This window comes from Martes martes (genome assembly GCF_963455335.1).
Source record: "Martes martes genome assembly, chromosome: 13".
NCBI classification, from domain to species: Eukaryota; Metazoa; Chordata; class Mammalia; order Carnivora; family Mustelidae; genus Martes; species Martes martes.
Genome location: NC_137901.1, coordinates 44,813,812 through 44,835,622, shown reverse-complemented (window position 1 = coordinate 44,835,622; position 21,811 = coordinate 44,813,812). Strand labels below are relative to the sequence as shown.

The following is a 21,811-nucleotide window of genomic DNA, read 5'->3' as shown; positions in this document are numbered from 1 at the left end:
TGTTCTGGCTTTGTTAGTTTTTCCTAATCAACAATTGTCTGTTATAAGTGACAGTCTATCACTAAGTAGAAATCCTAGTGTAATTCTTTATACTTTTCTGTAATGCCAGTATTTATTGGAGTTAGTGTTTTCAGTATATTTTATGGTGTATTTTGATGAACAGAAGTTCATTTTAAAGTAGTGGTATTTTTTTTAAAAAGTAGTTGAATTTAGCAATTTCTTTTATGAATTGCTTATATGAATATGCTCATTGGTATCATAAAGATAGCCTCCTTTACAGTGTTAAAGTTTTGAAATTTTACTTCTTATATTTAAATCTTGGTCAATAGGTTTCAATTTTGGTTTTGTTTTTTCTTATAATACATGATAGAGATCCTAATTCATTCTTTCCTATATGCATAATCATTTGTTCCAGCAGCATTAATGAAGACTCTGTCTTTCCTCAGTGATCTATAGCATCTCCTACGTCACATCTAGAGTCTCTTCTAGGCTGTCTATTATTTTTAGTTAATCTTTTCCTTCCCTATTTTGTCTTATTGGTTAATTTGTTCATTTCCAGTAGCATGCTTCTCAGTTTACTATAGCTTCATAATAAATTTTGAATCTGTTGAGGCATCTCCTTTACCTACTCCTTTATTTCTTCTCTGTTTTTAACTTGCATACCCCACCCTTCCACTGTTGTTGGCTTTTCTTGAGTTTTTGCTGTTACATATAAATTTAAGTATTAGTTTAAATTCCACCAAAAATGTCTGCTGGAATTTGAATTGGCATGACATTGAGTCCATTTTCCTTAAGCTGATTTCTTTATAATTTTGAGCGTTCTATCTATAAATATAATTTATATCTTCATTTATGCATGCCTTCTTTAACATCTTTCAATAAAGTGATATAATTTTATCTACACAGGTTGTACAGAATTTGTTGTATTTATATGTTGGATTTATTCCTAGGTACCTTTTTATTGCTATTATAAATATTTTTGGTAACTACCTTTTCTGATACTATGATATAGAAATGCACATTGCTTTTTTCTTTAATCCTATGCTAATTGGCTTATAAGGATCATATTTCTGATAATTTTAGATTACCTTAGGTTATTTATATAGATGATGTTAGGAGTGATAGAATTATGGTAGAATTATGGGTTGACTTTTTTTTTTTTTTTGGCTTTCATCACTTTAAAAATGTCATTCCATGGTTTTCTGGTATCCATGTATGTGTTCATCTTCAAAAGTGAAACATACAAGGAAAAGTCACCCTGAGAGTTAAACTACAATGAAACAGCAGCACATTTGAAACCTCAGTGACTTCAAACATTGGATGATCAAATATTCAATGTGAAAAATTATTATAAAATGGTTAGAAATAAAATGTGGAATCACAAAACCGAGCAGGGAACAATTTTCTGTTTAAAAAATGAATACAGTGATTTGAAAAAAGGATATTTAGAAGTGAAAAATGTGGGGCACCTGAGTGAGTTGAGCATCAGGCTCTTGATTTTGGTTCAGGTCATGATGTCAGGGTCTTGAGATCAAGCAAGCCCTGCATCAGGTTCCATGTTGGGCACGGACCCTGCTTGAGATTCTCTCTTTCCCTCTCCTTTCGCCACCCCCACCTTGTGCACACCTGCTCTCTCAAAAAAAAAAAAAAAGGGTAAGAAAATACAATTTTTGAGTTTAAAACCTCATTGGATGGGTAGATCAGATTAAACCTAAGGACCTAAACTGAGTTTGCTTTACTCTAGAGAGGATTTGTGACTTTCTCATGGGAACCAGGGGTGATTATTGACTTTGGATCACTTTAGTACCTGTTATAGGGAACCTGACTTAACCCAGCAGTCTCAGATACAATTTCTTCACTTTAACAGATGTCCAGGCACTAGTGCCAGCCACAGGCATTTGCCCCTAAGGCAGCTAGCTCTACCTTTACAGTGTGGTTATTGCTTATTTTTACTGACAACTTTTTTTGACAACTTCTGTGCACCCAACATGGGAAAGAAAATGTCTTAGGCTGATCTAGTTAGAATGTCGTGTAATTTTTCCTCAGTAAATCTAGTCCACTTACTGCCTGAAGCAAAAATGCCACCACTAGTATTTTCTCTGGGAAATTTCTAGCATATTACTTTTGCTCATTTATCTGTTGAATGCTTATTGCTTTCTAGACATATATAGGAGAGTAATTATTTGTTGTATATGTTATAAATATCTTTTCCCCAATCTTTTAACTAATAACTTTGTTTTTAGAGTCTTTGTTTTAGAAGACTTTAAATCATGGCATTAGATTTATCACTCTCATGCTTTATGACTTTTGAATCTCACTGTATTCTAAAAAATCCTTCCTCATCCTGAGTCCATAATGATGTGCTTCCATATTTTCTTCCAAGATATCTATACATATACCTCTCACATATGTACATATACCTTTACATCTTCAGTAATTCTTTATTTTATTTTTGTAAATGTCTGTAGCAGAAATTACCTTTTTCCCAGTTGGAATGCTGGTCTCAACAGTAGTTACTGAAGAATTCATTACCCTTTTTCTGATATGCCACCTTTATCTTATAGTAAATTATTATTTATACAAGGGTACATTTCTAGAATTTCATTTTAGCGCTGTGTTTTTATTTCTGTGTTAATATTTTTGCACTTTCAATTATTGTACCTTCATTATTTATTTTTATATCTGACAGAGCAAATCCTCTCTCTAATCCTTTTTTTTTTCCTCTCTAATCCTTTTTTATCAAAAGTGTCTCCACTTTACCTTTGTTGTTCTACTGAACATGAATTTTAGAATGAGAAAGGCAGTTCTATGAAGATTTGGTCTTGAGATTATGTGATTAGGTTAATTTGGGGGAGAATTAACTTTTTTATGATGTAAACTATCTTGAACCATAGTTGCATTTGTTAGAATTCAGTAAGGTTGTAGATAATAGAAATACTAAAAAAACTATGGCATACACAAGACAAAAGATTCTTTCACATTCAGGAAAATTAGAAGAGTAAGCAGATCATTGCAGGAATAACATTCTGTGGTGTAAGGGACCCAGCCTCTTCGTTTGCTTTCTTTTTGTTCCTCAGACACATATTCCTGTTCTCACTGTACAGTTTTTACTCACTGGGCTTTCTGTGCTCCAGTATCATCTTGCCTGGTCCTTCTTATTTTAGTTTAAAAGTGATCTCCCTAATTAGAGAGTTTCTGCTTCAGCAGTCAGTGTAAAGTAGCTTCTTCAGCCACACCTGCTGTCTTGAGGCACTCATATAAAAGTATCCTGTTTTTTGTTTACCATTCCTTGTATTTCCCACTCCTTTTAAAATCTCCATGAGGGGCGCCTGGGTGGCTCAGTGGGTTAAGCCTCTGCCTTCTGCTCAGGTCATGATCTCAGCGTCCTGGGATCGAGCCCTACATCGGGCTCTCTGCTTAGTGGGGAACCTGCTTCTCCCTCTCCCTCTGTCTACCTCTCTGCCTACTTGTGATATCTCTCTGTCAAATAAATAAATAAAATCTGTAAAATAAATAAATAAAATCTCCGTGAGAGTTCACAATAACTTTTGTTTACCACGGTATACCTAATGTTTAAAACAAGGCCTGGTTCATAATAAGCATTCAAATATTTGCTGAAATAATGAATTTTTAAAAAGAGAAAGATCTATAACCATAGCTATTTTTAAAGATACCTTTTATTTTTGCACTAAGATACATTTTTCATTTTGTGTGCTGTAATTTTGGTCATATGTTGTTTATGCATATCTTTTTTGAAGTGATGGCTTTTTAGCTTAAGTCTAGTTTTTTTAAGATAATATCAATGTCACTTCAGTTGTTGTTAAGATGAACCTTAAAATAGACCCTTAATGTTGACTCTTTTGTTAAATAAGAGGTAATAGTGTATGCCATTAGATCTTGTCTTAACTGGATGAGGTTTAATAACATAGAGTATTATTTGCCTATTTTTTTCAAAACTACTTAACTGAAAAAAATTTTTTTTGTTCATGACTTTTTCAACTAAGAGAATTATATTTTCTATTTGGCTTATCAATACTGGGATGAATAAGGGAAGCTATATAGTACTTAAACACCAGAGGGTGCCAGAGATTCATGTTTTATTCTTCATATGTCAGAATCAGAAATGACAAATATTATGGTACTTTTTTATGTTTGTATAGTTAACCTCATTTAAACTGACTATTTAATGATAATAAGTAATTGTTGATTTTTTGAAGCTATGATAATGCTTAAAGATTAAGGTTTTTTTAAAGCATTCTTATAGTTTAGAGAAAAATAAAATATGGATGTATAATGCATATATGTTACTTCTATTAGTGACAGTATTTTAACAGCTAGGGTTTAGGGTGATATTTTTAAAATTTTTCTTTAAAACACTCTCTTTGGGTCTCCTGGTGGCCCAGTTGTTTAAGCATCTGTCTTTGACTCAGGTCTTGCAAGCCCCACATCCCCTGCTTCTCCTGCTGCCCCTCCCCTGCTCTCTCTCTCTCTCAAATAAATAGATAAAATCTTTTTAAAAATTAAAAAAATAAAACATGCTCTTAGAAAATAATATAGGACAAGATTACATGCTATTGTCATAGATGGTATTCTCCATTAACTTTAATATCCTTTATTTTATATTGCAGGAATCACCTTGCTTCATATGTAATTGTTTCATCATGTACTTTTTATTAAAGAGTTTGCTTTTCCTTATATGTACAAGTATATCTATAATATATATTGTTATATAATATATGGCATAATATGTATGGTTAATTTTTCCAGAGCAGGAACTTAGAAAACAGCCTCTAGTAACAAACAAAACAAAACAAAACAAAACAAAAAACCCAAACAAAAAACCCCTCTCATCTTGGAAAGATAAAGGAGACAGAGAAAAAGAAGCATCAGTGTAAGCTTTGCCTGGATTAGCTCTAAATCTAGGGTAAAAATTCAACAAAACAGTCTTCTTGGAGGAGTTGCCTTATGCTAGATCTTGAATTAAGTTCCTAAACATTCTTCACAGGGAAATTATATAAAATGAACACTTGAGAGATGCGATTGTGAAGTCTTTTAAAGTTTTTAGCGAGATTTTGTTATAGTAAAATGCTATTTAAGAAAAATTATGTTTGTACTTAGATGCAGAATGAACTGGAAAGAAAAGACATTAGATACTAGAGGTAGACACACCATGAAGCAAAGGTTGAAATTACATGGGAGGAGATAGGGCATATGAGATTATTTATATGTCATAGGCATCTTCAAGAGGGATCAAAGCCAAGAGACAGTGATAATAGTAGAGGATCATAAAAATTTCTTGACAGTGTTAATGATTCAATTGAAAATATATAAATATAGGAAGGGGTGGTAGATACTTTGAAAATAATTTATAAGTAAATAATTGCTAATATAGTATAGATCAACAGTTTGAAAACTACCCAAGGAACTTACTGAAATTGATTTGGTGGCTCATCCAGAATGAAATCTCTGGAGACTGAACCTCGGCAGAAATCTCTGTCTTTAAAATTTTCATAGTATTTCTGATGTTCATTATAAGCTTGGGACTATAAATATATGCCAGCAGGTCCCAAAATGTGTTTTACAGAAGACAGTTTTGAAACTAAGACTTTTTCAAGGAGTCTGTGAGATTCACACTGCTTTAATAATGATGATGATGTTGATATTGTTATTTGCCCATTTTGTTACATTATTTGATTGATGGTTCAAAGTCACAGTGGAAAACTGCTGGCACCTTAACATTAATCAAGGCAGGGGCACCAAACTATGCTAGTAGTAGCCATTTATTCTTTACCCTCAGACACTCACAGTAAATGAAAAGAAAAGAAACCAGGTGTTGGTTTTTTTTTTTATGTTTTTAATGAGGCAGCAAACATTACTATTTTTATTGTCTCTCCCTTAAGGACACACCTTTTTAATATACTGTGTGACAAAATGGGAAGTTTTCATAAAGCTCTTCTGCATTCCAGAGTCTCATTGTTGTTTCAAGTAAGGACAAGTGCTTGTGCTTATATTTATTTATTTTTTTAAGACTTTATTTATTTTGAGAGAGAGAGAGTCCACACATGTGCACATATTGGGGGGTGGGGAGGAGAGGAAGAGGGAGAGAAGCAGACCTCCCATGAAGCACAGTGGGTGGAGAGGTTCGATCCTGCCAACCCCTCTCCCGTCATGACCTGAGCTGAAATCAGGAGTTGGACACTTATCAAGAGTTGGGCACTTAACCAACTGACTGAGCCACCTTCGCACTCTACTTATGTTTCAATTGTGAGCTAAACTAACCACTTTTTTCTTGGAGCACCATTTTTATTTGGAACAACAAAGAACAACTGAAAAGCAAACTGTGATTATTTAGACTTGGGAATTTGACAGACATTTTTGTGAAAATGAAAAAAGTGAGCCTGTCACTTCAGGGAAAACAACTGACAGTATTCTTTTGCCAGTGATAAAGTTTGAGCTTTTGAAGTAGAAATTAAAAATTTGGAAAACTTGTACCCACTGCCATGAGCTTAACATCTTCCTGATACATAGATTTTCTGATTAGATTGGTGCAGATATTAACATGTGATTTTGGATTATGTATAATGAGCCTAAATTTGGAAGACCTGTATAGCTCAGTGAACCAGTATTTTTCAGATCACCAACATGTAATGTTATAAAATCATGCATCATTAAAAGATCCATTCAAAGTGAAAAGGATCAATGGATTTTAAAGAGATTAGAAAAATAGAAAACAATGCCATCCTTTTAACTAATTTTTTATTTTTGGTATTGTTGGTTTTCGTTAGAATGTTTTCTATGTTAATATGTAATGGTTTTATTAATTTTTAATGAATACTGATTTTTAAAGTTTTTATTTTTAAATTTTTATTTAAATTCAATTAATTGACATATGGTGTATTCTTAGTTTCAGAGGGAGAGTTCAGTGATTGATCAGTTGCATGTAACACACAGTGCTCATTACATCACATGCCCTCCTTAATGTCCATCACCCAGTTACTTCATCTCCCTACCCATCCTCCCCTACAGCAATCCTCAGTTTATTTCCTATAGTTAAGAGTCTCTTACGGTTTGTCTCCCTTTCCGATTTCATCTTATTTATTTTTCCCTTCCTTCCCCTATGATTCTCTGTTTTGTTTCTTAAATTCCGTATGTGAGTGAAGTCTTAAGATAATTGTCTCCGATTGACTTATTTTGTTTAGTATAATAACCTCTAGTTCCATCCGCGTTGTTGCAGATGGTAAGATTTTGAGTTTTATTGATGGCTGAGTAATATTCCACCATATTAAAAAGATTTTATTTTTAAGTAATCTCTACACCCAACATGGGGTTTGAGCTCTAACCATAAGACCAAGAATCACACACTCTAGTCACATACTGAGCCAGCCAGGCTCATTTTATTTTATTTGTTTTTTTAAAAGATTTTATTTATTTACTTGAGAGAGAGGGAGAGAGAGAGCACAAGCAGAGGGAGTGGCAAAGGGAGCAGGAGCTCGATGCGGGGCTCAATCCCAGGACCCCAGGACCATGACCTGAGCCAAAGGCAGACCAATTAAGCCACCCAGGCATCCCTCATTTTTTATTTCTAATACAGTTCTGGCTTCTAATACAGTTTTCATTCAAAATCATGTAACAGGTATAGTTTTTACCCCCATAGATAAGGGAATTGATGAGTAGAGATGTGAAGAAATTTGTTCAAGGTCATCCTTTTAATAATTGTCAGAGCAGGGGCTAACCTTCATCTCTAACTAGAGAATTGGTGCTTTTAATTTTTTTTTAAATTTTTTTAATTAATTTTTTTTTAAAGATTATATTTATTTGCCAGAGAGAGAGAGAGTACACACAAGCAGGCAGAGAGGCAGGCAGAGGCAGCGAGAGAAGCAGGCTCCCTGCCGAGCAAGGAGCCCGATGTGGGACTTGATCCCAGGACACTGGGATCATGACCTGAGCCGAAGGCAGCGGCTTAACCAACTGAGCCACCCAGGCGTCCCTGGTGCTTTTAATTTTTATAACTCAGTGTATTTCCAGGTGTGGTCCACAGAGTGTTTGCGTCACAGTCACCTAAGTATGTTTGTTTAAAAAAAAAAATTCCAGGTTTTTTGTCTCCAGGCTAGACCTGCTGAATGCAAATCGTGGGTGCTGTGCAGGTTTGTATTTGGTTGTGAGACATGTATTTTAAATATAATCCCATGTGGTTCTTAAAATCACTGAAGTTGAGTGCCTGGGTGGCGCAGTCTGTTGGGCATCTGCCTTTGGCTCAGGTCATGATCCTGGGGTCCTAGGATCAAGCCCCATGTCGGCTCTCTGCTTGGCAGGGAGCCTGCTTCTCTCTCTCTCTCTCATGAATAAATAAATAAAAGCTTTAAAAAAATCGAATCCCTTAAGTTTGGGAAATCATGCATATGTTATTGCTACATTTGACTTAAAAGAGGAAAGACAAAGAGAATTTCCCATGAGAAAAATAACTTCACAAAGGCATGGAAGGAGGAATAAACAGGGTGTTATGTGAGTTTATGTGCTGACTGTAGTAAAGAGGTTATACCTAAGGGTTTACCAAAAGAGTATTGAAGGCAAAGTTACTTTACCAGGGATTAATAATCTAAGGGAAGCACTTACTCTTCTTAAAATTTTTTGTTTATGCTTTCTAAACAAATTATTTATTTATTCGACTAACATATACATTTTATACAATATTTGAAAGGAAGAAAGATTATACAGTGGAAAAATAAGGTTCTCCCTTGCTTCTTTTTCTCTCTGCTACCCAGGTTCCCATTCTCAAGCCAACCACTGTTAGCAATTTCTTGTGTGTCTTTCTAGATATAATCTTCTCAACACAAATGGTAGTATACAATACATGTTTTACATTTCATTGTTTTACAACTTAGTAGTGATAAAACTTAGAGATTTTTCTGTATCAATGTGTAATCATTGTGATTTAGATTTTTAACAACGTTACATAATGGTGGATATTTAGGATATTTCCAATGTTTTTTACTAGAAAGCAAAGCCACAGTGGCTTTCATTTCCCATAATATCTAGAAAGAAGAGCCTATTTTATTTATTATTATTTTTGAAAGAAGTCTTACATTTATTTACTTATTTTTTAAAATATTTTATTTATTTATTTGACACACAGAGAGATCACAAGTAGGCAGAGAGACAGGTAGAGGGAGAAGGGGAAGCAGACTCCCCACTGAGCAGAGATCCTGATGTGGGGCTCAATCCCAGAACCCTGAGACCATGACCTGAGCTGAAGGCAGAGGCTTAACCCACTGAGCCACCAGGTGTCCCTACTTGTTTATTTTTAAGATTTAATTTATTAAGAGAGAGTGAAGGAGAGGGAGAAGCAGACTCACCACTGAGCAGGGAGGCCAATGTGGAGCTCTATCCCAGACCCTGGGATTGTGACCTGAGCCGAAGACAGACACTTAACCAACTGAGCTACCCGGGTGCCCCAAGCTTATTTATTTTAAATTGTCAGATAATATCAAATGACTCCATGGAGGTTAAATTTACAAATTACATTGAGCAGCAAAGCTTATGGTAGCACATTTTCACATGTTCTGGTGAACTTTAATAGTTTTTGCTAGTCTAATAGGTGAAAAATTGTATCTTATAGTTCTATTATAAGTAGAATAGAAGAATATTTTCTATTTTAGTAATTGAAAATTTTTTCTTAATGAAAATTCATGTGCTTTGTCCAATTTTCCATTGAATCATGAGTTTTTTTTCCTTAATTATTTGTAGGAACTCTTTCTGTATTAAAATAATTCCTTTTCCTATGATCTGAATTACTTCCTTCAGTCTTCAGTCTAATATATAAGGACTTATTGCCTCCATTTTACTGACAATGCAGGCCTAGAAAGATTAATTTGCTTTATTTCACATAGGGAATAACTAGCAGTCAGAATTGTGCTATAAACAGTTTGACTTACCATTTTTACCCACTGTTCTACTTCTCAGTACATCGTAACATAAATAGCACCTGTTCTGAACACAGGGACATTCTTCAACTATTTACCATTTCTGCTAGGAATAATGGGCAATGAAGATAATATAATCTTTATTATATTTAATATATTTATTGAGCATAATCGATAAAATAAGTCTAACTGGCATTTAAGAGAAACGCACTGATGTTTAGAATGGAAGACAGCGTAAAACCTACCATAACAGACACGGTATGCTCTCAGAAGTTGAAAAGTTGTAGCAATTGGACAAACACTTTAAAAATATAAAAACAAAGTTTAAAAAATGCACAAAAACAAAAGTATAAAAGCAAATTAAACCAGCATTTCTAAACTAGGCAATTGAAATAGGACTGGGGTATAGCTAAAGCTTTGACAGCTAAAAGATGCTAAAAGCAGGAGTTTGAAGATGAGAACCATAAGTGGGGAATGGTCTGAACAAAGGCCAGAATCAGTAGGAGCTATATGATAGTGAGTAATGGGAGGGAAGAATGCTAAGTTAGGGGTCATTACCTGGAAAACGTTGAATATCAAGTTCAGTTCTTGGGAACACGAGAGGTTTTTGAACAGGAAAATAATATGATTCTCTCTACTTTAGAAGAATCAGTCTGGGGCTATTCAGATCTTAAGATGATAGAACAGATTTAAGAAGTCAGGCTTAAGCAGTGGACAACTGTATCAAAAGCTAAAGAATTAGGTCATTTTTAGAAGCCAAAATGTAAGACATTAATGATAATTGGGTAGTCCTTTAATTTTTACACAGTAACTTATTACACCTCACAGAATCTTGAATTGGAAAGCTTTTTATACTAATGTACTCTTAAATCTCCTTTTTGTGGGCACCTGAGTAGCTCAGTTGGTTAAGCGTCTTTCAGCTCGAGTCAGATCCCAGCGTCTGGGATCAAGTCCCGCATGGGGCTGCCTGCTCAGCAGTGAGGCTGCTTCTCCCTCTCATGCTCCCCTTGCTTATGCACTCATTCTGTCTCTGTCAAATAAATAAATAAAATCTTTTTAAAAAATGAATTACCTTATTGTATATCTTTTGAAACCAGACAAATTGTTTTGCACAGTATCTTCATCAAAAGACACTGCATTAGACCAGAAGACTTGAAGGTACAGTTTGGAGACTCTCATTTTCTTCTCCTTTGGAATTAAAACCAAACTAGAATCACAACTGTGCTTCAACATCAATGCCTTTAATACTGTCTGACCTATCTTAGCCTTATTGGTAATGATGCTACTACACTGTGTTGACTTTTCTTTCCTTCAGTCTGCCTCCTTTCTTAGAGGAAGTTTTAAATGGCGTGGGTGCTATTTATTGTGGCACCTTTCCCTCTTTCCTCAGTGGGGATCTTCCTCTATTCCTGCTGCCCACTGTAACCATAGCAACTGACAGCTATACTAGAGGGAGCTGTGTTCATCTTGGGGCCAAGTGGGAGGAAAGGCAGGCAAGAACAAATCTTACTGAGCAGTTAGCTCCTTGCTCATTTCAGAGAAGAGGTGCAAGGAGATTCTTAAAAATAAGGGACTGTCTCCTCATTGATGAATTCTGTTCAATTCTGGTACTGTGCTAAGTGCTGGTAGTACGTGTGCTTGGTACTGGTCTCTCCAGCCTGTGTGTGAGATCTCAGCAAGACTTATGCAGGAACTCTCCTATGGAAACAATTTGCAGTTTATAGGGCCCATGTGCCTGACAAACATCTGAGATTCTAAACATTCAGTGTTGTGTGTATATGTGTAAAGGCCATGTTTTATATATCTTCAACAATTCTGATTTTTTCCTTTTTTTTTTTTTAAGATTTTATTTATTTACTTGACAGAGATCACAAGTAGGCAGAGAGGCAGGCAGAGAGAGAGAGAGAGGAGGAAGCAGGCTCCCTGCTGAGCAGAGAGCCCGATGCAGGGCTCAATCCCAAGACCCTGAGACCGTGACCTGAGCCGAAGGCAGAGGCTTAACCCACTGAGCCCCCCAGGCGCTTCCTGATTTTCTTTTCAAGGGTATATTGGGGTTATATGTCTAAATTTCATCATATTTTCTATTTCCAGTTTTCTTTTCCTAAATATTTATTTACTATTTTTAAAATATCACTAATCATTTTGATTGGGTAATCATGTATATAGTACAACATAAGGGGTAGAAAAGAGTATATATTCTGTGGTCTAAAATAAGTCTTTCTTATCCCCACTTCCCTTTTTCTCATGTATCTTTCCAGAGATATGTTATGCTCATGTGTGTGGGTGTATATATCTTTTTTTTCCCCCCAAGGGGCAGTCTTTTTACCTCGTTTTTTTCCTCCACTTCATAGTACACCTTGGCAGTTGTTTTGTATCAGGTCAAAGAGAGCTGCCTCATTCTTTTAAATGGCTAAGAGGGACTTTAGAAAGTACCTAATCTAAGTTACTCATTTTTTAAAGGAAAAATTTGAATCCTAAAGAGTTAAGTAACTGCTTGGGTTTCTGTTTTGTAATGATGTCATTAATGTGTAGTTAACCTTTTTTTTCTTTTTGATAGCTTTAGTTTATTAAAGCAGATTAAGTTTACAGCAAAATTGATTGGAAGATCGAGAATTCCCCCTAACCCCACACATGCATAGCCTCCCTCATTATCAGCATCCCCTACCATAGTTATCCATTTGTTATAGTTGACAAACCTGCACTGACAAGTCATTTACTCCCAAAGCCCATGGTTTACAGTTTGCTATGGGTGCAGTACGTTTTATGGGTTTTAACAAATGTATAGTGAGGGACACCTATGTGACTCAGTCAGTTAAACATCTAACTCTTGGTTTCAACTAAGGTCATGATCTCAGGGTCATGAGATTGAGCCCTACTTTGGGCTCCACACTCAGTGGGGAACCTGCTTACCCTCTCTCTCTCTGCCCCTCCCCCTTATTCCTCTCTCTCAAATAAATAAATTAGTCTTCAAAAAGCCCAAATGATGTGTATGCAACATCATAGTATCATACTGAGTAGTTTCACTGCTATAAAAATTCTCTGTGTTCTGCCTCCATAGTTTGCCTTTTCAGAAACGTCATGTAGTTGGAATCATATAGTATGTAGCCTTTTCAAATTGCTTCTTTCACTTAATAATTTGCATTTAAGTTCCCCTCTGTGTCTTTTCATATTATGACATCTCATTTCTTTTTAGTCCTTAATAATGCTCCATTGTCTGGATGTACCACAGTTTATTTATACACTTAGCTACTGAAAAACATCTTGGCTATTTCCAAATTTTGTCAGTTATCTCTGAAACTACTCTAAATATCCGTGTATAAGATTTTGTGTGGACATAAATTTCTAACTCCTTTGAGTAAATACCGAGGAATGTGATTGCTGGGCTGTACAGTAAAAGTATGTTTAGTTCTATAATAAACTGCCAGATTGTCTTCCAAGGTGGCTGTACCATTTTGCATTACTACCAGCAGTGAATGAGAGTTCCTGTTGCTCCACATCTTCATCAGCATTTGATGTTGTCAGTGTTTAGGATTTTGGCCTTTCTAATAGATGTATAGTGGTATCTCACTTTAATTTGCATTTCTCTGATGGCAGGGATGTGGAGCATCTTTTCATATGCTTATTTGCCATCTGTATATTTTCTTTGGTGAGACCTCTATTAGGTATTTGGCCCATTTTTTAATTGGTTTGTTTGTTTTCTTTCAAGTTTTAAGAGTTCTTTATATATTTTGGATAACAGTCCTTTATCTGATATCTTTTGCAAGTATTTTCTCCTTGTCTGTGGCTTTTCTTTTCATTCTGTTGACACATGGTGGGGGTTGTTTATTGTTTTTTGTTTTTGTTTTTTAAAGTAATCTCTACCCCAACATGGGGCTCCAGCTCACAACCCCAAGATCAAGAGTCACGTGCTCTACCAACTCAGCTCACCAGGAGCCCATGAGACAAGTTTTATTAAAAATATTTTTTACTGGGGCACCTGGGTGGTTCAGTGGGTTAAAGACTCTGCCTTCGGCTCAGGTCATGATCCCAGGGTCTGGGATTGAGCCTCACATCAGGCTCTCTGCTCAGCAAGGAGCCTGCTTCCCACCCACCTCTCTCTGCCTGTCTCTCTGCCTACTTGTGATCTCTGTATGTCAAATAAATAATGAAAAAAAATAAAAATCTGTAAAAAAAATTTTTTTTACTAAGACCTTTTTTTTTTGGATCTTGGTCTGTCTCTGGGTTTATGGTTTTTACCATTCTTACTCTTTAGATGTTTACATGGGTTTGTTTGTTCATTCGTTTGTTTTTAAAGATTTTATTTATTCATTTGAGAGAGAGAGCACAAGATGGAGGGAGGGTCAGAGGGAGAAACAGACTCCCCACTGAGCAGGGAGCCTGATGCAGGACTCGATCCCAAGACTCCAGCATCATGTCCTGAGCTGAAGGCAGTTCGCTAACCAACTGAGCCACCCAGGTGCTCCAGATATTTACATTGTTTAGATGTTTCTGGAAATACTTTATTTACATAGGTGGCAGAATGATTCTTAGAGCCATTTTCAGCATCCATACTTCTGACAATACCTCTGTGACATTTGATATGGTGGAGTCCAACCATTTTGGTATACTTTCTTTGTATTGCATGTTTTATTTGGTGGTTTGAGATACTAAATTTAAAATTTTTTTCCCCTTCATAAAGACACACCTTTTAATGGTAGACTTTTAAATCCACTGTTCAGATTATAAGACCATTGTTCTCTCTTCACTTCCTAACTGCTGTGTCTAGCTCTTTCTTTCTTTTACTTAGGTTTTTTTTTTTTTTTAATCTCTTATATATGTTTGAGCGTGGACTCTTTCCCCTTCACCCTTGATGTGTTGCTTTTTAAAGTGGAACACCAGAGACCTTAATTTCTTGAGTGCTTGACAATTACAATTTATTTTCCTTTCTCGTGCACAAATGCATTACCACAGGGAGTTTCATAATTTAAATCTATTGACGTGAGACCACATGATATACCATTTGGCTCATGCAATAAAGAGAAGCAACATCTTTTTTTAATATAATCATGTTTGTGTAAATCATGTTATGCATTGGTAGGTAAGTTATCATCAGTAACATACTTGTTATTACATAGGGTGATAAGGATGCTATGAGGGAATTTTTGTATTTTCTTTCTTCCTTATCCTTAAACATATATACTGATCTTATCACTGTAGCCATTAGCAGTCCTGTTAGATAAAAACAACTAATTTTGCTGGTGCAATGCAAGGAGCTCAAACATATTCTGTGATATATATATTTGTGTGTGTGTGTGTGTATGTATGTCATGTTAGTGTGTGTGTGTGTGTGTGTGTGTGTGTGTGTGTAATTTTATATGTAGATCCTTTGCAGGTGTTTGCTTGAGGATGAGTTTAATGAATTCAATTGATACAGGTGGAACACACCAAATGTCTGAAGCAGAAAATCAAAACTAGTTTTAACTATTTGGTTTCAGAATAACTAGTCAAGAAAGCTTCTTCTCAAGGGTCTTCATGTGAGTACGGATCTTCCAGAAGCAGTGGATTTTTCCTGATCTTTGATGGAACAGTAGAGTGCACTGGGGAAATCTGATGGGTTTTTAATCGTCTCGGATGAAAACAAAGAAGTCTGTTTTTGTTTCTTTGTCTTTCATTGCAGGGCATTTTTGGGTAACTTAGTTTAACCCCCACGTCCCTCTTGGTGTACCCATTTACTAAACTGAAAGATGGGGAGATGGGCACTAGAAGACAAAGTTGCTTCTGATTCATCTCTCTGATATTGAATATACACTAGTGGTTAGACACACCAATTAATTTTTAAAGGCATCCGGGGAAAGATAGCTATTCTTCAGTTCTCTTGCTTGGATGATTTGAGTAAAATAATGTCTTTAGTTATAAGGAGAGATCTGTAATTCTTTGCTCTCCTAAATCATTCATATATATACATCACCAACCACCACCACCACCAAAAAGCTGTCTTTTTTTTCTCTTAGAGACGAAGATGACATCAATGATGTGACTTCCATGGCAGGGGTCAACCTAAGTGAAGAAAATGCCTGCATCTTAGCAACAAACTCTGAACTAGTTGGCACACTTGTACAGTCATGTAAAGATGAACCATTTCTTTTCATCGGAGCTCTGCAAAAGAGAATTTTAGACATTGGTAAGTGTAGACTTAAGATTACTATTATTTTTTTTTAAGATTTTATTTATTTAATTGACAGAGATCACAAGTATGCAGAGAGACAGGCAGAGAGGGGGAAGAGAGAGGGAAGCAGGCTCCCTGCCGAGCAGAGAGCGTGATGCAGGGCTTCATCCCAGGACCCTGGAATCATGACCTGAACCGAAGGCAGAGTCTTTAACCCACTGAGCCACACGGGTGCCCTGGACTTAAGATTATTGACCTAAGAGGATTGTCTGTTCTAGGGAAAGTGTTATCAAAAGAGATAACCTGGGTTGGTTTTCCTGGAACTTGGGCTTAAATAAGGCTCTGGAAAAAATCAAGGTTTCATGGGTGTTATAGAAAGAAGTATTTTGTTTTAAAAACTATTAACATAAATTAAATCATATCCTGTAGTTTCTGGTTTAGATAATAGAAGTTAATATTTATTTATATTTCTTAGTGGGAGAAAGATATGTACTTTTTAAGTGAATTTGTACTTATGGGCCCAGCATGCTTCCGCTGCGCCACTCTGCTCCTTTGAATTTGTACATATGATGTACTGTTTTTTTTTCTGTCCTGTGCCTTTCTTGGTTGGACTAGGCACGTATGCATACAAATACATACATACAAGTTCATGTTTATGAAATCTAGAAACTGCCAAGTACTGTGAAACATAGAAATAGAGAGTAAGTCCCTTTTTTCTTCTCTCAGCCCTGAAATTCAAACTCATCCTTGCCCTAAAAGAACTAAATTAAAATACTGGGTCCACAAGTAGTGCCTAAGTGGCTGCAGTGTATAGAAGGAAATGGGAGAGAATGTTCCAGTTTTGTTCTGGAGCCACACAGCTTTTTTGTTGTTGTTTAATACCAAACCTTGCAGAAACATGAAAGAATACATTCTCCCCACATTGACTGAAAACCAAGACAGTTTGGAGAGAGATTATTGCATGTGAATTATCTCATTTCATGTGTCCTAACCCTGGGACTTCTTGGAGTACCTTCTTCATCACCCATATCAAATTGGGAGGTCAATACTAGTGACTTTTGAGTATACTTCAGTAAGGATTTTTATATTTTATATTGAAGCCCTACCACAAAAATGTGAAGGTTTCTGATTTCTGATTTACACCCTGTTTTTAAGACCTACAAAATACATTACTATTACATATTTTAAATCTATTTCACAGAATAATAAAGAAATGTTAGAGCTCCTACTATATACTATACAAATTACCATTTTTAAAATTTCTAACTTAACTTGGGTATCTGTTATCTTTCCTTTTTTTTTTTTTTTAAGATTTATTTATTAGAGTGAGAAAGAGAATATGTGTGTGTGAGTGGGGTAAGGCGTAGAGAGAGAATATCAAGCATACTCTGCTCAAGATCATGACCTGAGCCAAAGTCAGTTGTTGGACACTCAACTGACTGAGCCACCCAGGAGCCCCTCTGTTATCTTTCTTTTATTACAAAAAAGGAATTTATAAGCAGTCCAAAAGGATAGGAGTTCAGAAGAGCTGATGGTAACATGTTTGCTGGTGTTTTGTTTGACTTTTCTCCCCACCCCCCTCCTCACTCCTTTTCCTTTTTCCTTCGCTCTCTTTCTTGCTCCTTCTTTCAGTCTTTTCTTTGTATATGTATTGTGTACTGTACAGGAGCCAGTTCCGTAATTTTGGAACAAGCATGATACTTTCTTGTGATACTAGCTTCCTTGGGAAACTTACTGGTATTGATTCTGTGTAACCATATGTGTGACCATATAATGATCTAGTGCTTTCATAGAGTGGAAGTAAATACTTCACTTTATCAGTTCCCACTACCACCCCTCCCCCGAGAACTTTTATTTCTAGCTTGACTTACACTTTGATTATATGATAGGAAAGTTTTTAGCATTGAAAGAACAATTTGGGCATTTAGGACAGGGATGGGCAATTTTTTTCTGCGAAGGGCCAGAGAGTAAATATTTGCCATTTTGTGGGTCATGTGGTTTGTGTCACTACTGCTCAACTCTATTACATTGCAAGAGCAGCCATAGAGAGTACATAAACAAATAGGCCAGACTATATTTCCATCAAACTTTATATACAAAAAGAGATCAAATTTAGTTTGCCAACCTCTGCTTTCAAGGAAAATTCTGGGAGTAACTATTTGGTATTTTCAGTCCTTAATAATTGAGCACAAACTTGTTTAATAAAAAGGAAAATTGCAAAATTTCTTACTTCTGAAATACCTAAGCTTTTTAAAAAACAAAACTATAGAGTGAGTGTAGTTATATATTTCTAGGAATGTTTTCATTTGTAGTAAAATTCCATCTTTACAGAACAGCTCAGAACCAGGACAGTTCTTTAATCACAGAAAGTATAAATTAACCCAAAGAATTTTGGGGGGAAGGTTTTTCTACTTGAATAATGCTGGGAGAGTAAACGTGCCAATATTCTTCCTTTTTTGCTAATTACCTAAATTAAATTACACAGACATTCTATAAAATCACGTAACAAGCTTAAAAGCAGCAACTAGATTTTTTTTCATCAGTTATGTTGACTTGGAGTGTTTTTATTTAAAAGTGGGAATTTGGGGGGGGGGGCACCTGGGTGGCACAGTCAGTTAAGCATCTGACCCTTGATTTAATCTCAAGTCATGATTTCAGGGTCATGGAATCAAGCCCTGGTTGAGCTCCAGGCTCAGCAAGGTGTCTGCTTCAGATTCTCTCTCTCTCTCTCTCTCCTTCTCTCTCTGCCACTCCCCACGTCAAATAAATAAATAAAATCTTATTTTTAAAAAAAAGTAGGAATTTTTCTTATAGTATTTTAACTTGGTAACTTTGTCATGCTTTATTAGCAGTATAGTGAAGATATTAGAACATTTGATTGTTCACTAAACCCTGGAATTGTTTGCAAATCCCTACCCTTCTTTATTTCTAATATTTTTAAAATAGGAATTTTTCTTCTATATAGGATAAACTATTTTATAAATACATATGAAATTATTTTCAAAGTTTCCCTCCAAAACACTACATATTTTTAAATGTTCATTTTCTTTCCTTTAAGCATGAACTCGCAGGTCAACTACCCTATGTTTAGTTGTGATTTTAATCATTGGATGGTATTGAAATTGTGTCCTTATGTAGCAGGCCTTCGTTATTTATGTATGCTAATAGTTGTAGTAGAGTAGATTTGACTTTGTAGTGTCTTTTCCCTGCTTGAATCTAAAATTGGTGATTAATTCAGTCTTGCTAGACAGTAACAAATTGTATTTTGAAGGTTTGGCTTAGAAGAAACTAAATAATTTTGTATCTTCATCCTGACTGATTTACCATAAGCTGCATTTTGGACCTTGAGAGCTTCTTTGGAGGTTCTAATAGGGGAACACAGCTACTTACATACCTTTGACCAAAGAATGACTTTCCCCTATCTAGGAAGGTCGTTCTTTTCAAGGGAGCACGCAGCTTTGGGAGGGATGCACAAGGAACAATGAGAGAAGAAGGGGACTGCGCCTTGGCAACCAGATCAATCAGATCCACCCTGGTGATCAGTAGTGTGACAGATGTCACAGCCAGATAGCCCTCATATCCTATAGCCTGCACTTTGAGGTTTAACATTTATTATGGAATGACGTCAAAGAATGTATTTAGGATTTGTTGGCTTTTAATTAAAACTTATTTTTGCTATACTGAGTCATAATTTGATGAGTAGTATATGAGTATGTTTCAGATGAGAGTGAAGAAGCAGACTGTTGTATTTGTTAAAAGTAAACACAGTAACACTCTTAAAAGCTCATTTAAATTAGACTATACAATTGGCTATATCTTTAGATTTAGATCTCTGTTGATACAGGTTGGTTTCACTGAACTGAGGAATTACTATGTAAATACTGATAAGGTTGCTTTATAAATGAGCTTCTGCCTTTGGGTATGTGATGCAAGTTGTTTTCCTGAATCTTCCTAGTTAGCCAAAAGAAGAATAGAAGTTTGGTTATTAATGGAAGGAAGTACATTAAAAGAGAAGTCATTCAAATGGATGGGTGAAATGATGAGGTCTTGAACCCATTTCAACTTTTGAATTAATTACCAGGTCAATTTATCAGAACATGAGTTAGTGCAAAATAAGCATGATTGGTAATGGACAAAAGGAGTGTCGGTATGTCTTGTAGATAAGGCAGTAACAAAGACCCACAATTTGAATTCATTGAAATAAATGTCGTAAATCGTTAACAGTGTCAAACAGGGCAAAATGTAATTTTCTATTTTTTTAATTACTAAAATTAACAGAATACGGCACTAATTTCTGCAGTTACCATTTTCCTCCCTGAACACTAGACTTGATTTGTGTTCTTATTAACTTTGTCCTATAAATGACCTTGCAAGGAGAATGATTCTAGAGGCTAAGTGAAACAATGTCTATATTTTCTGAGGCTTCAGGCTAGGTTTTATTAATGTAATGTCTAAGATCTTTGAAGTTGTGACTTCACCAGGAAAATCATAATCTCCAAACCTTTATTCATAATGGGTATGACTTCCAGGGGGAACAGAATACCTGCTGTGCTAATTATTTCAATTATCAGCCACTACTAAAACACGTAATGGATTTTCTCTGCTTCTACAGGTAAAAAGCATGACATTACAGAACTTAACTCTGATGCTGTGAACTTGATCTCCCATGCAACACAGGAACGATTACGAGGCCTTCTAGAAAAACTGACTACAATTGCTCAGCATCGAATGACAACTTACAAGGTAAAGAAAATTGTTAAAGAAGTACAAACGCTTCTCTTTTCTCTTGGTCATGTTAAAGATAGTATTTTGGTATAGATTCATATTTTAAGTATATGTTTAAAGGAAATGGTCGAGACATAGTTCATATTGGTAGACTGAAGTTTCATTCCTAATTTGCCTGATTTAGATAGGCTTACGTGACAAAATTAACACAGAATTTAATATTGTATCCGAAGCTTCTGTGTCAGTGTAGATTGAGATATGCATCTGTTCTGCCTGAGATGTTTCCTACAGCTTTTGATTGGCAGGGAGAATATATGAGAATGGAATATTGGATAGCTGTGTTCTGTTCAGTGCTCTGTACTCTGTTAACACTGTTGTTCTTTTTAATAAGTTAAATAATTATATTGAGTGCTAATACTGGTGCTGCTCATTATGGTCATTGCCTGCTTTTTTAAACAAATTAAATGGAAGGATAGCCTGTCTTGTCTCTAGTGGTATGAACCAAATCACTTGCCATCATCATGATGAAAGGACTTGATTTATCTGTATATGGTTTTGGTAGAGAGCGAATTTATTGGGTGATGTGAGATGAGAAAGAAAAAAGATAACCTTTCCCCCCCATACCAAGAAATGTTGATAGCTGGGTTTTGTGCAACATGGTATGTGGGTAACCTTATGAGGTTTTGAGTTTGTGAGAATGGTCATTGTCACAATGTCCTACCGAAAGGAACTGAGGGAAATAACAGCTACCACATCACTGGTAAGTTCCCTGGAGGAATCATTCTATTTTCTCTACTTTCTGCTTTATTTAGAACTTTGGAAGAACTATTTATAGTTGCTGAGGTCCTCACTTATATAAATCTTTGTGAGAATTTGCAGGACCGGCTTGAAAATAAGTGGTCATCAAGAGAAAAGGCTGTGGGGAAAAAAACAGTATCATTTATTTCTTTTTGTGTGTTTTCAGAATTAGTCCATTTCATCTAGGTCCTATTTTGTTAGTATACAATTGTTTATAGTATTT

At 35.6% G+C, this 21,811-nt stretch overlaps 1 protein-coding gene across 2 annotated transcripts in view; it reads left to right on the top strand.

The window, feature by feature from the left end:
- The window catches only part of TAF4B (TATA-box binding protein associated factor 4b), a gene marked incomplete at its 5' end in the record, with an annotated part of 125,643 nt that overhangs the window by 50,293 nt on the left and 53,539 nt on the right, over positions 1–21,811 (top strand). For both annotated transcript variants that reach the window (XM_080821580.1, XM_080821579.1), the window contains 2 exons: positions 15,911–16,080; positions 20,678–20,808. In XM_080821580.1, the coding sequence (XP_080677706.1) occupies positions 15,911–16,080; positions 20,678–20,808 (301 nt within the window). The remainder of the gene's footprint in view (positions 1–15,910; positions 16,081–20,677; positions 20,809–21,811) is intronic.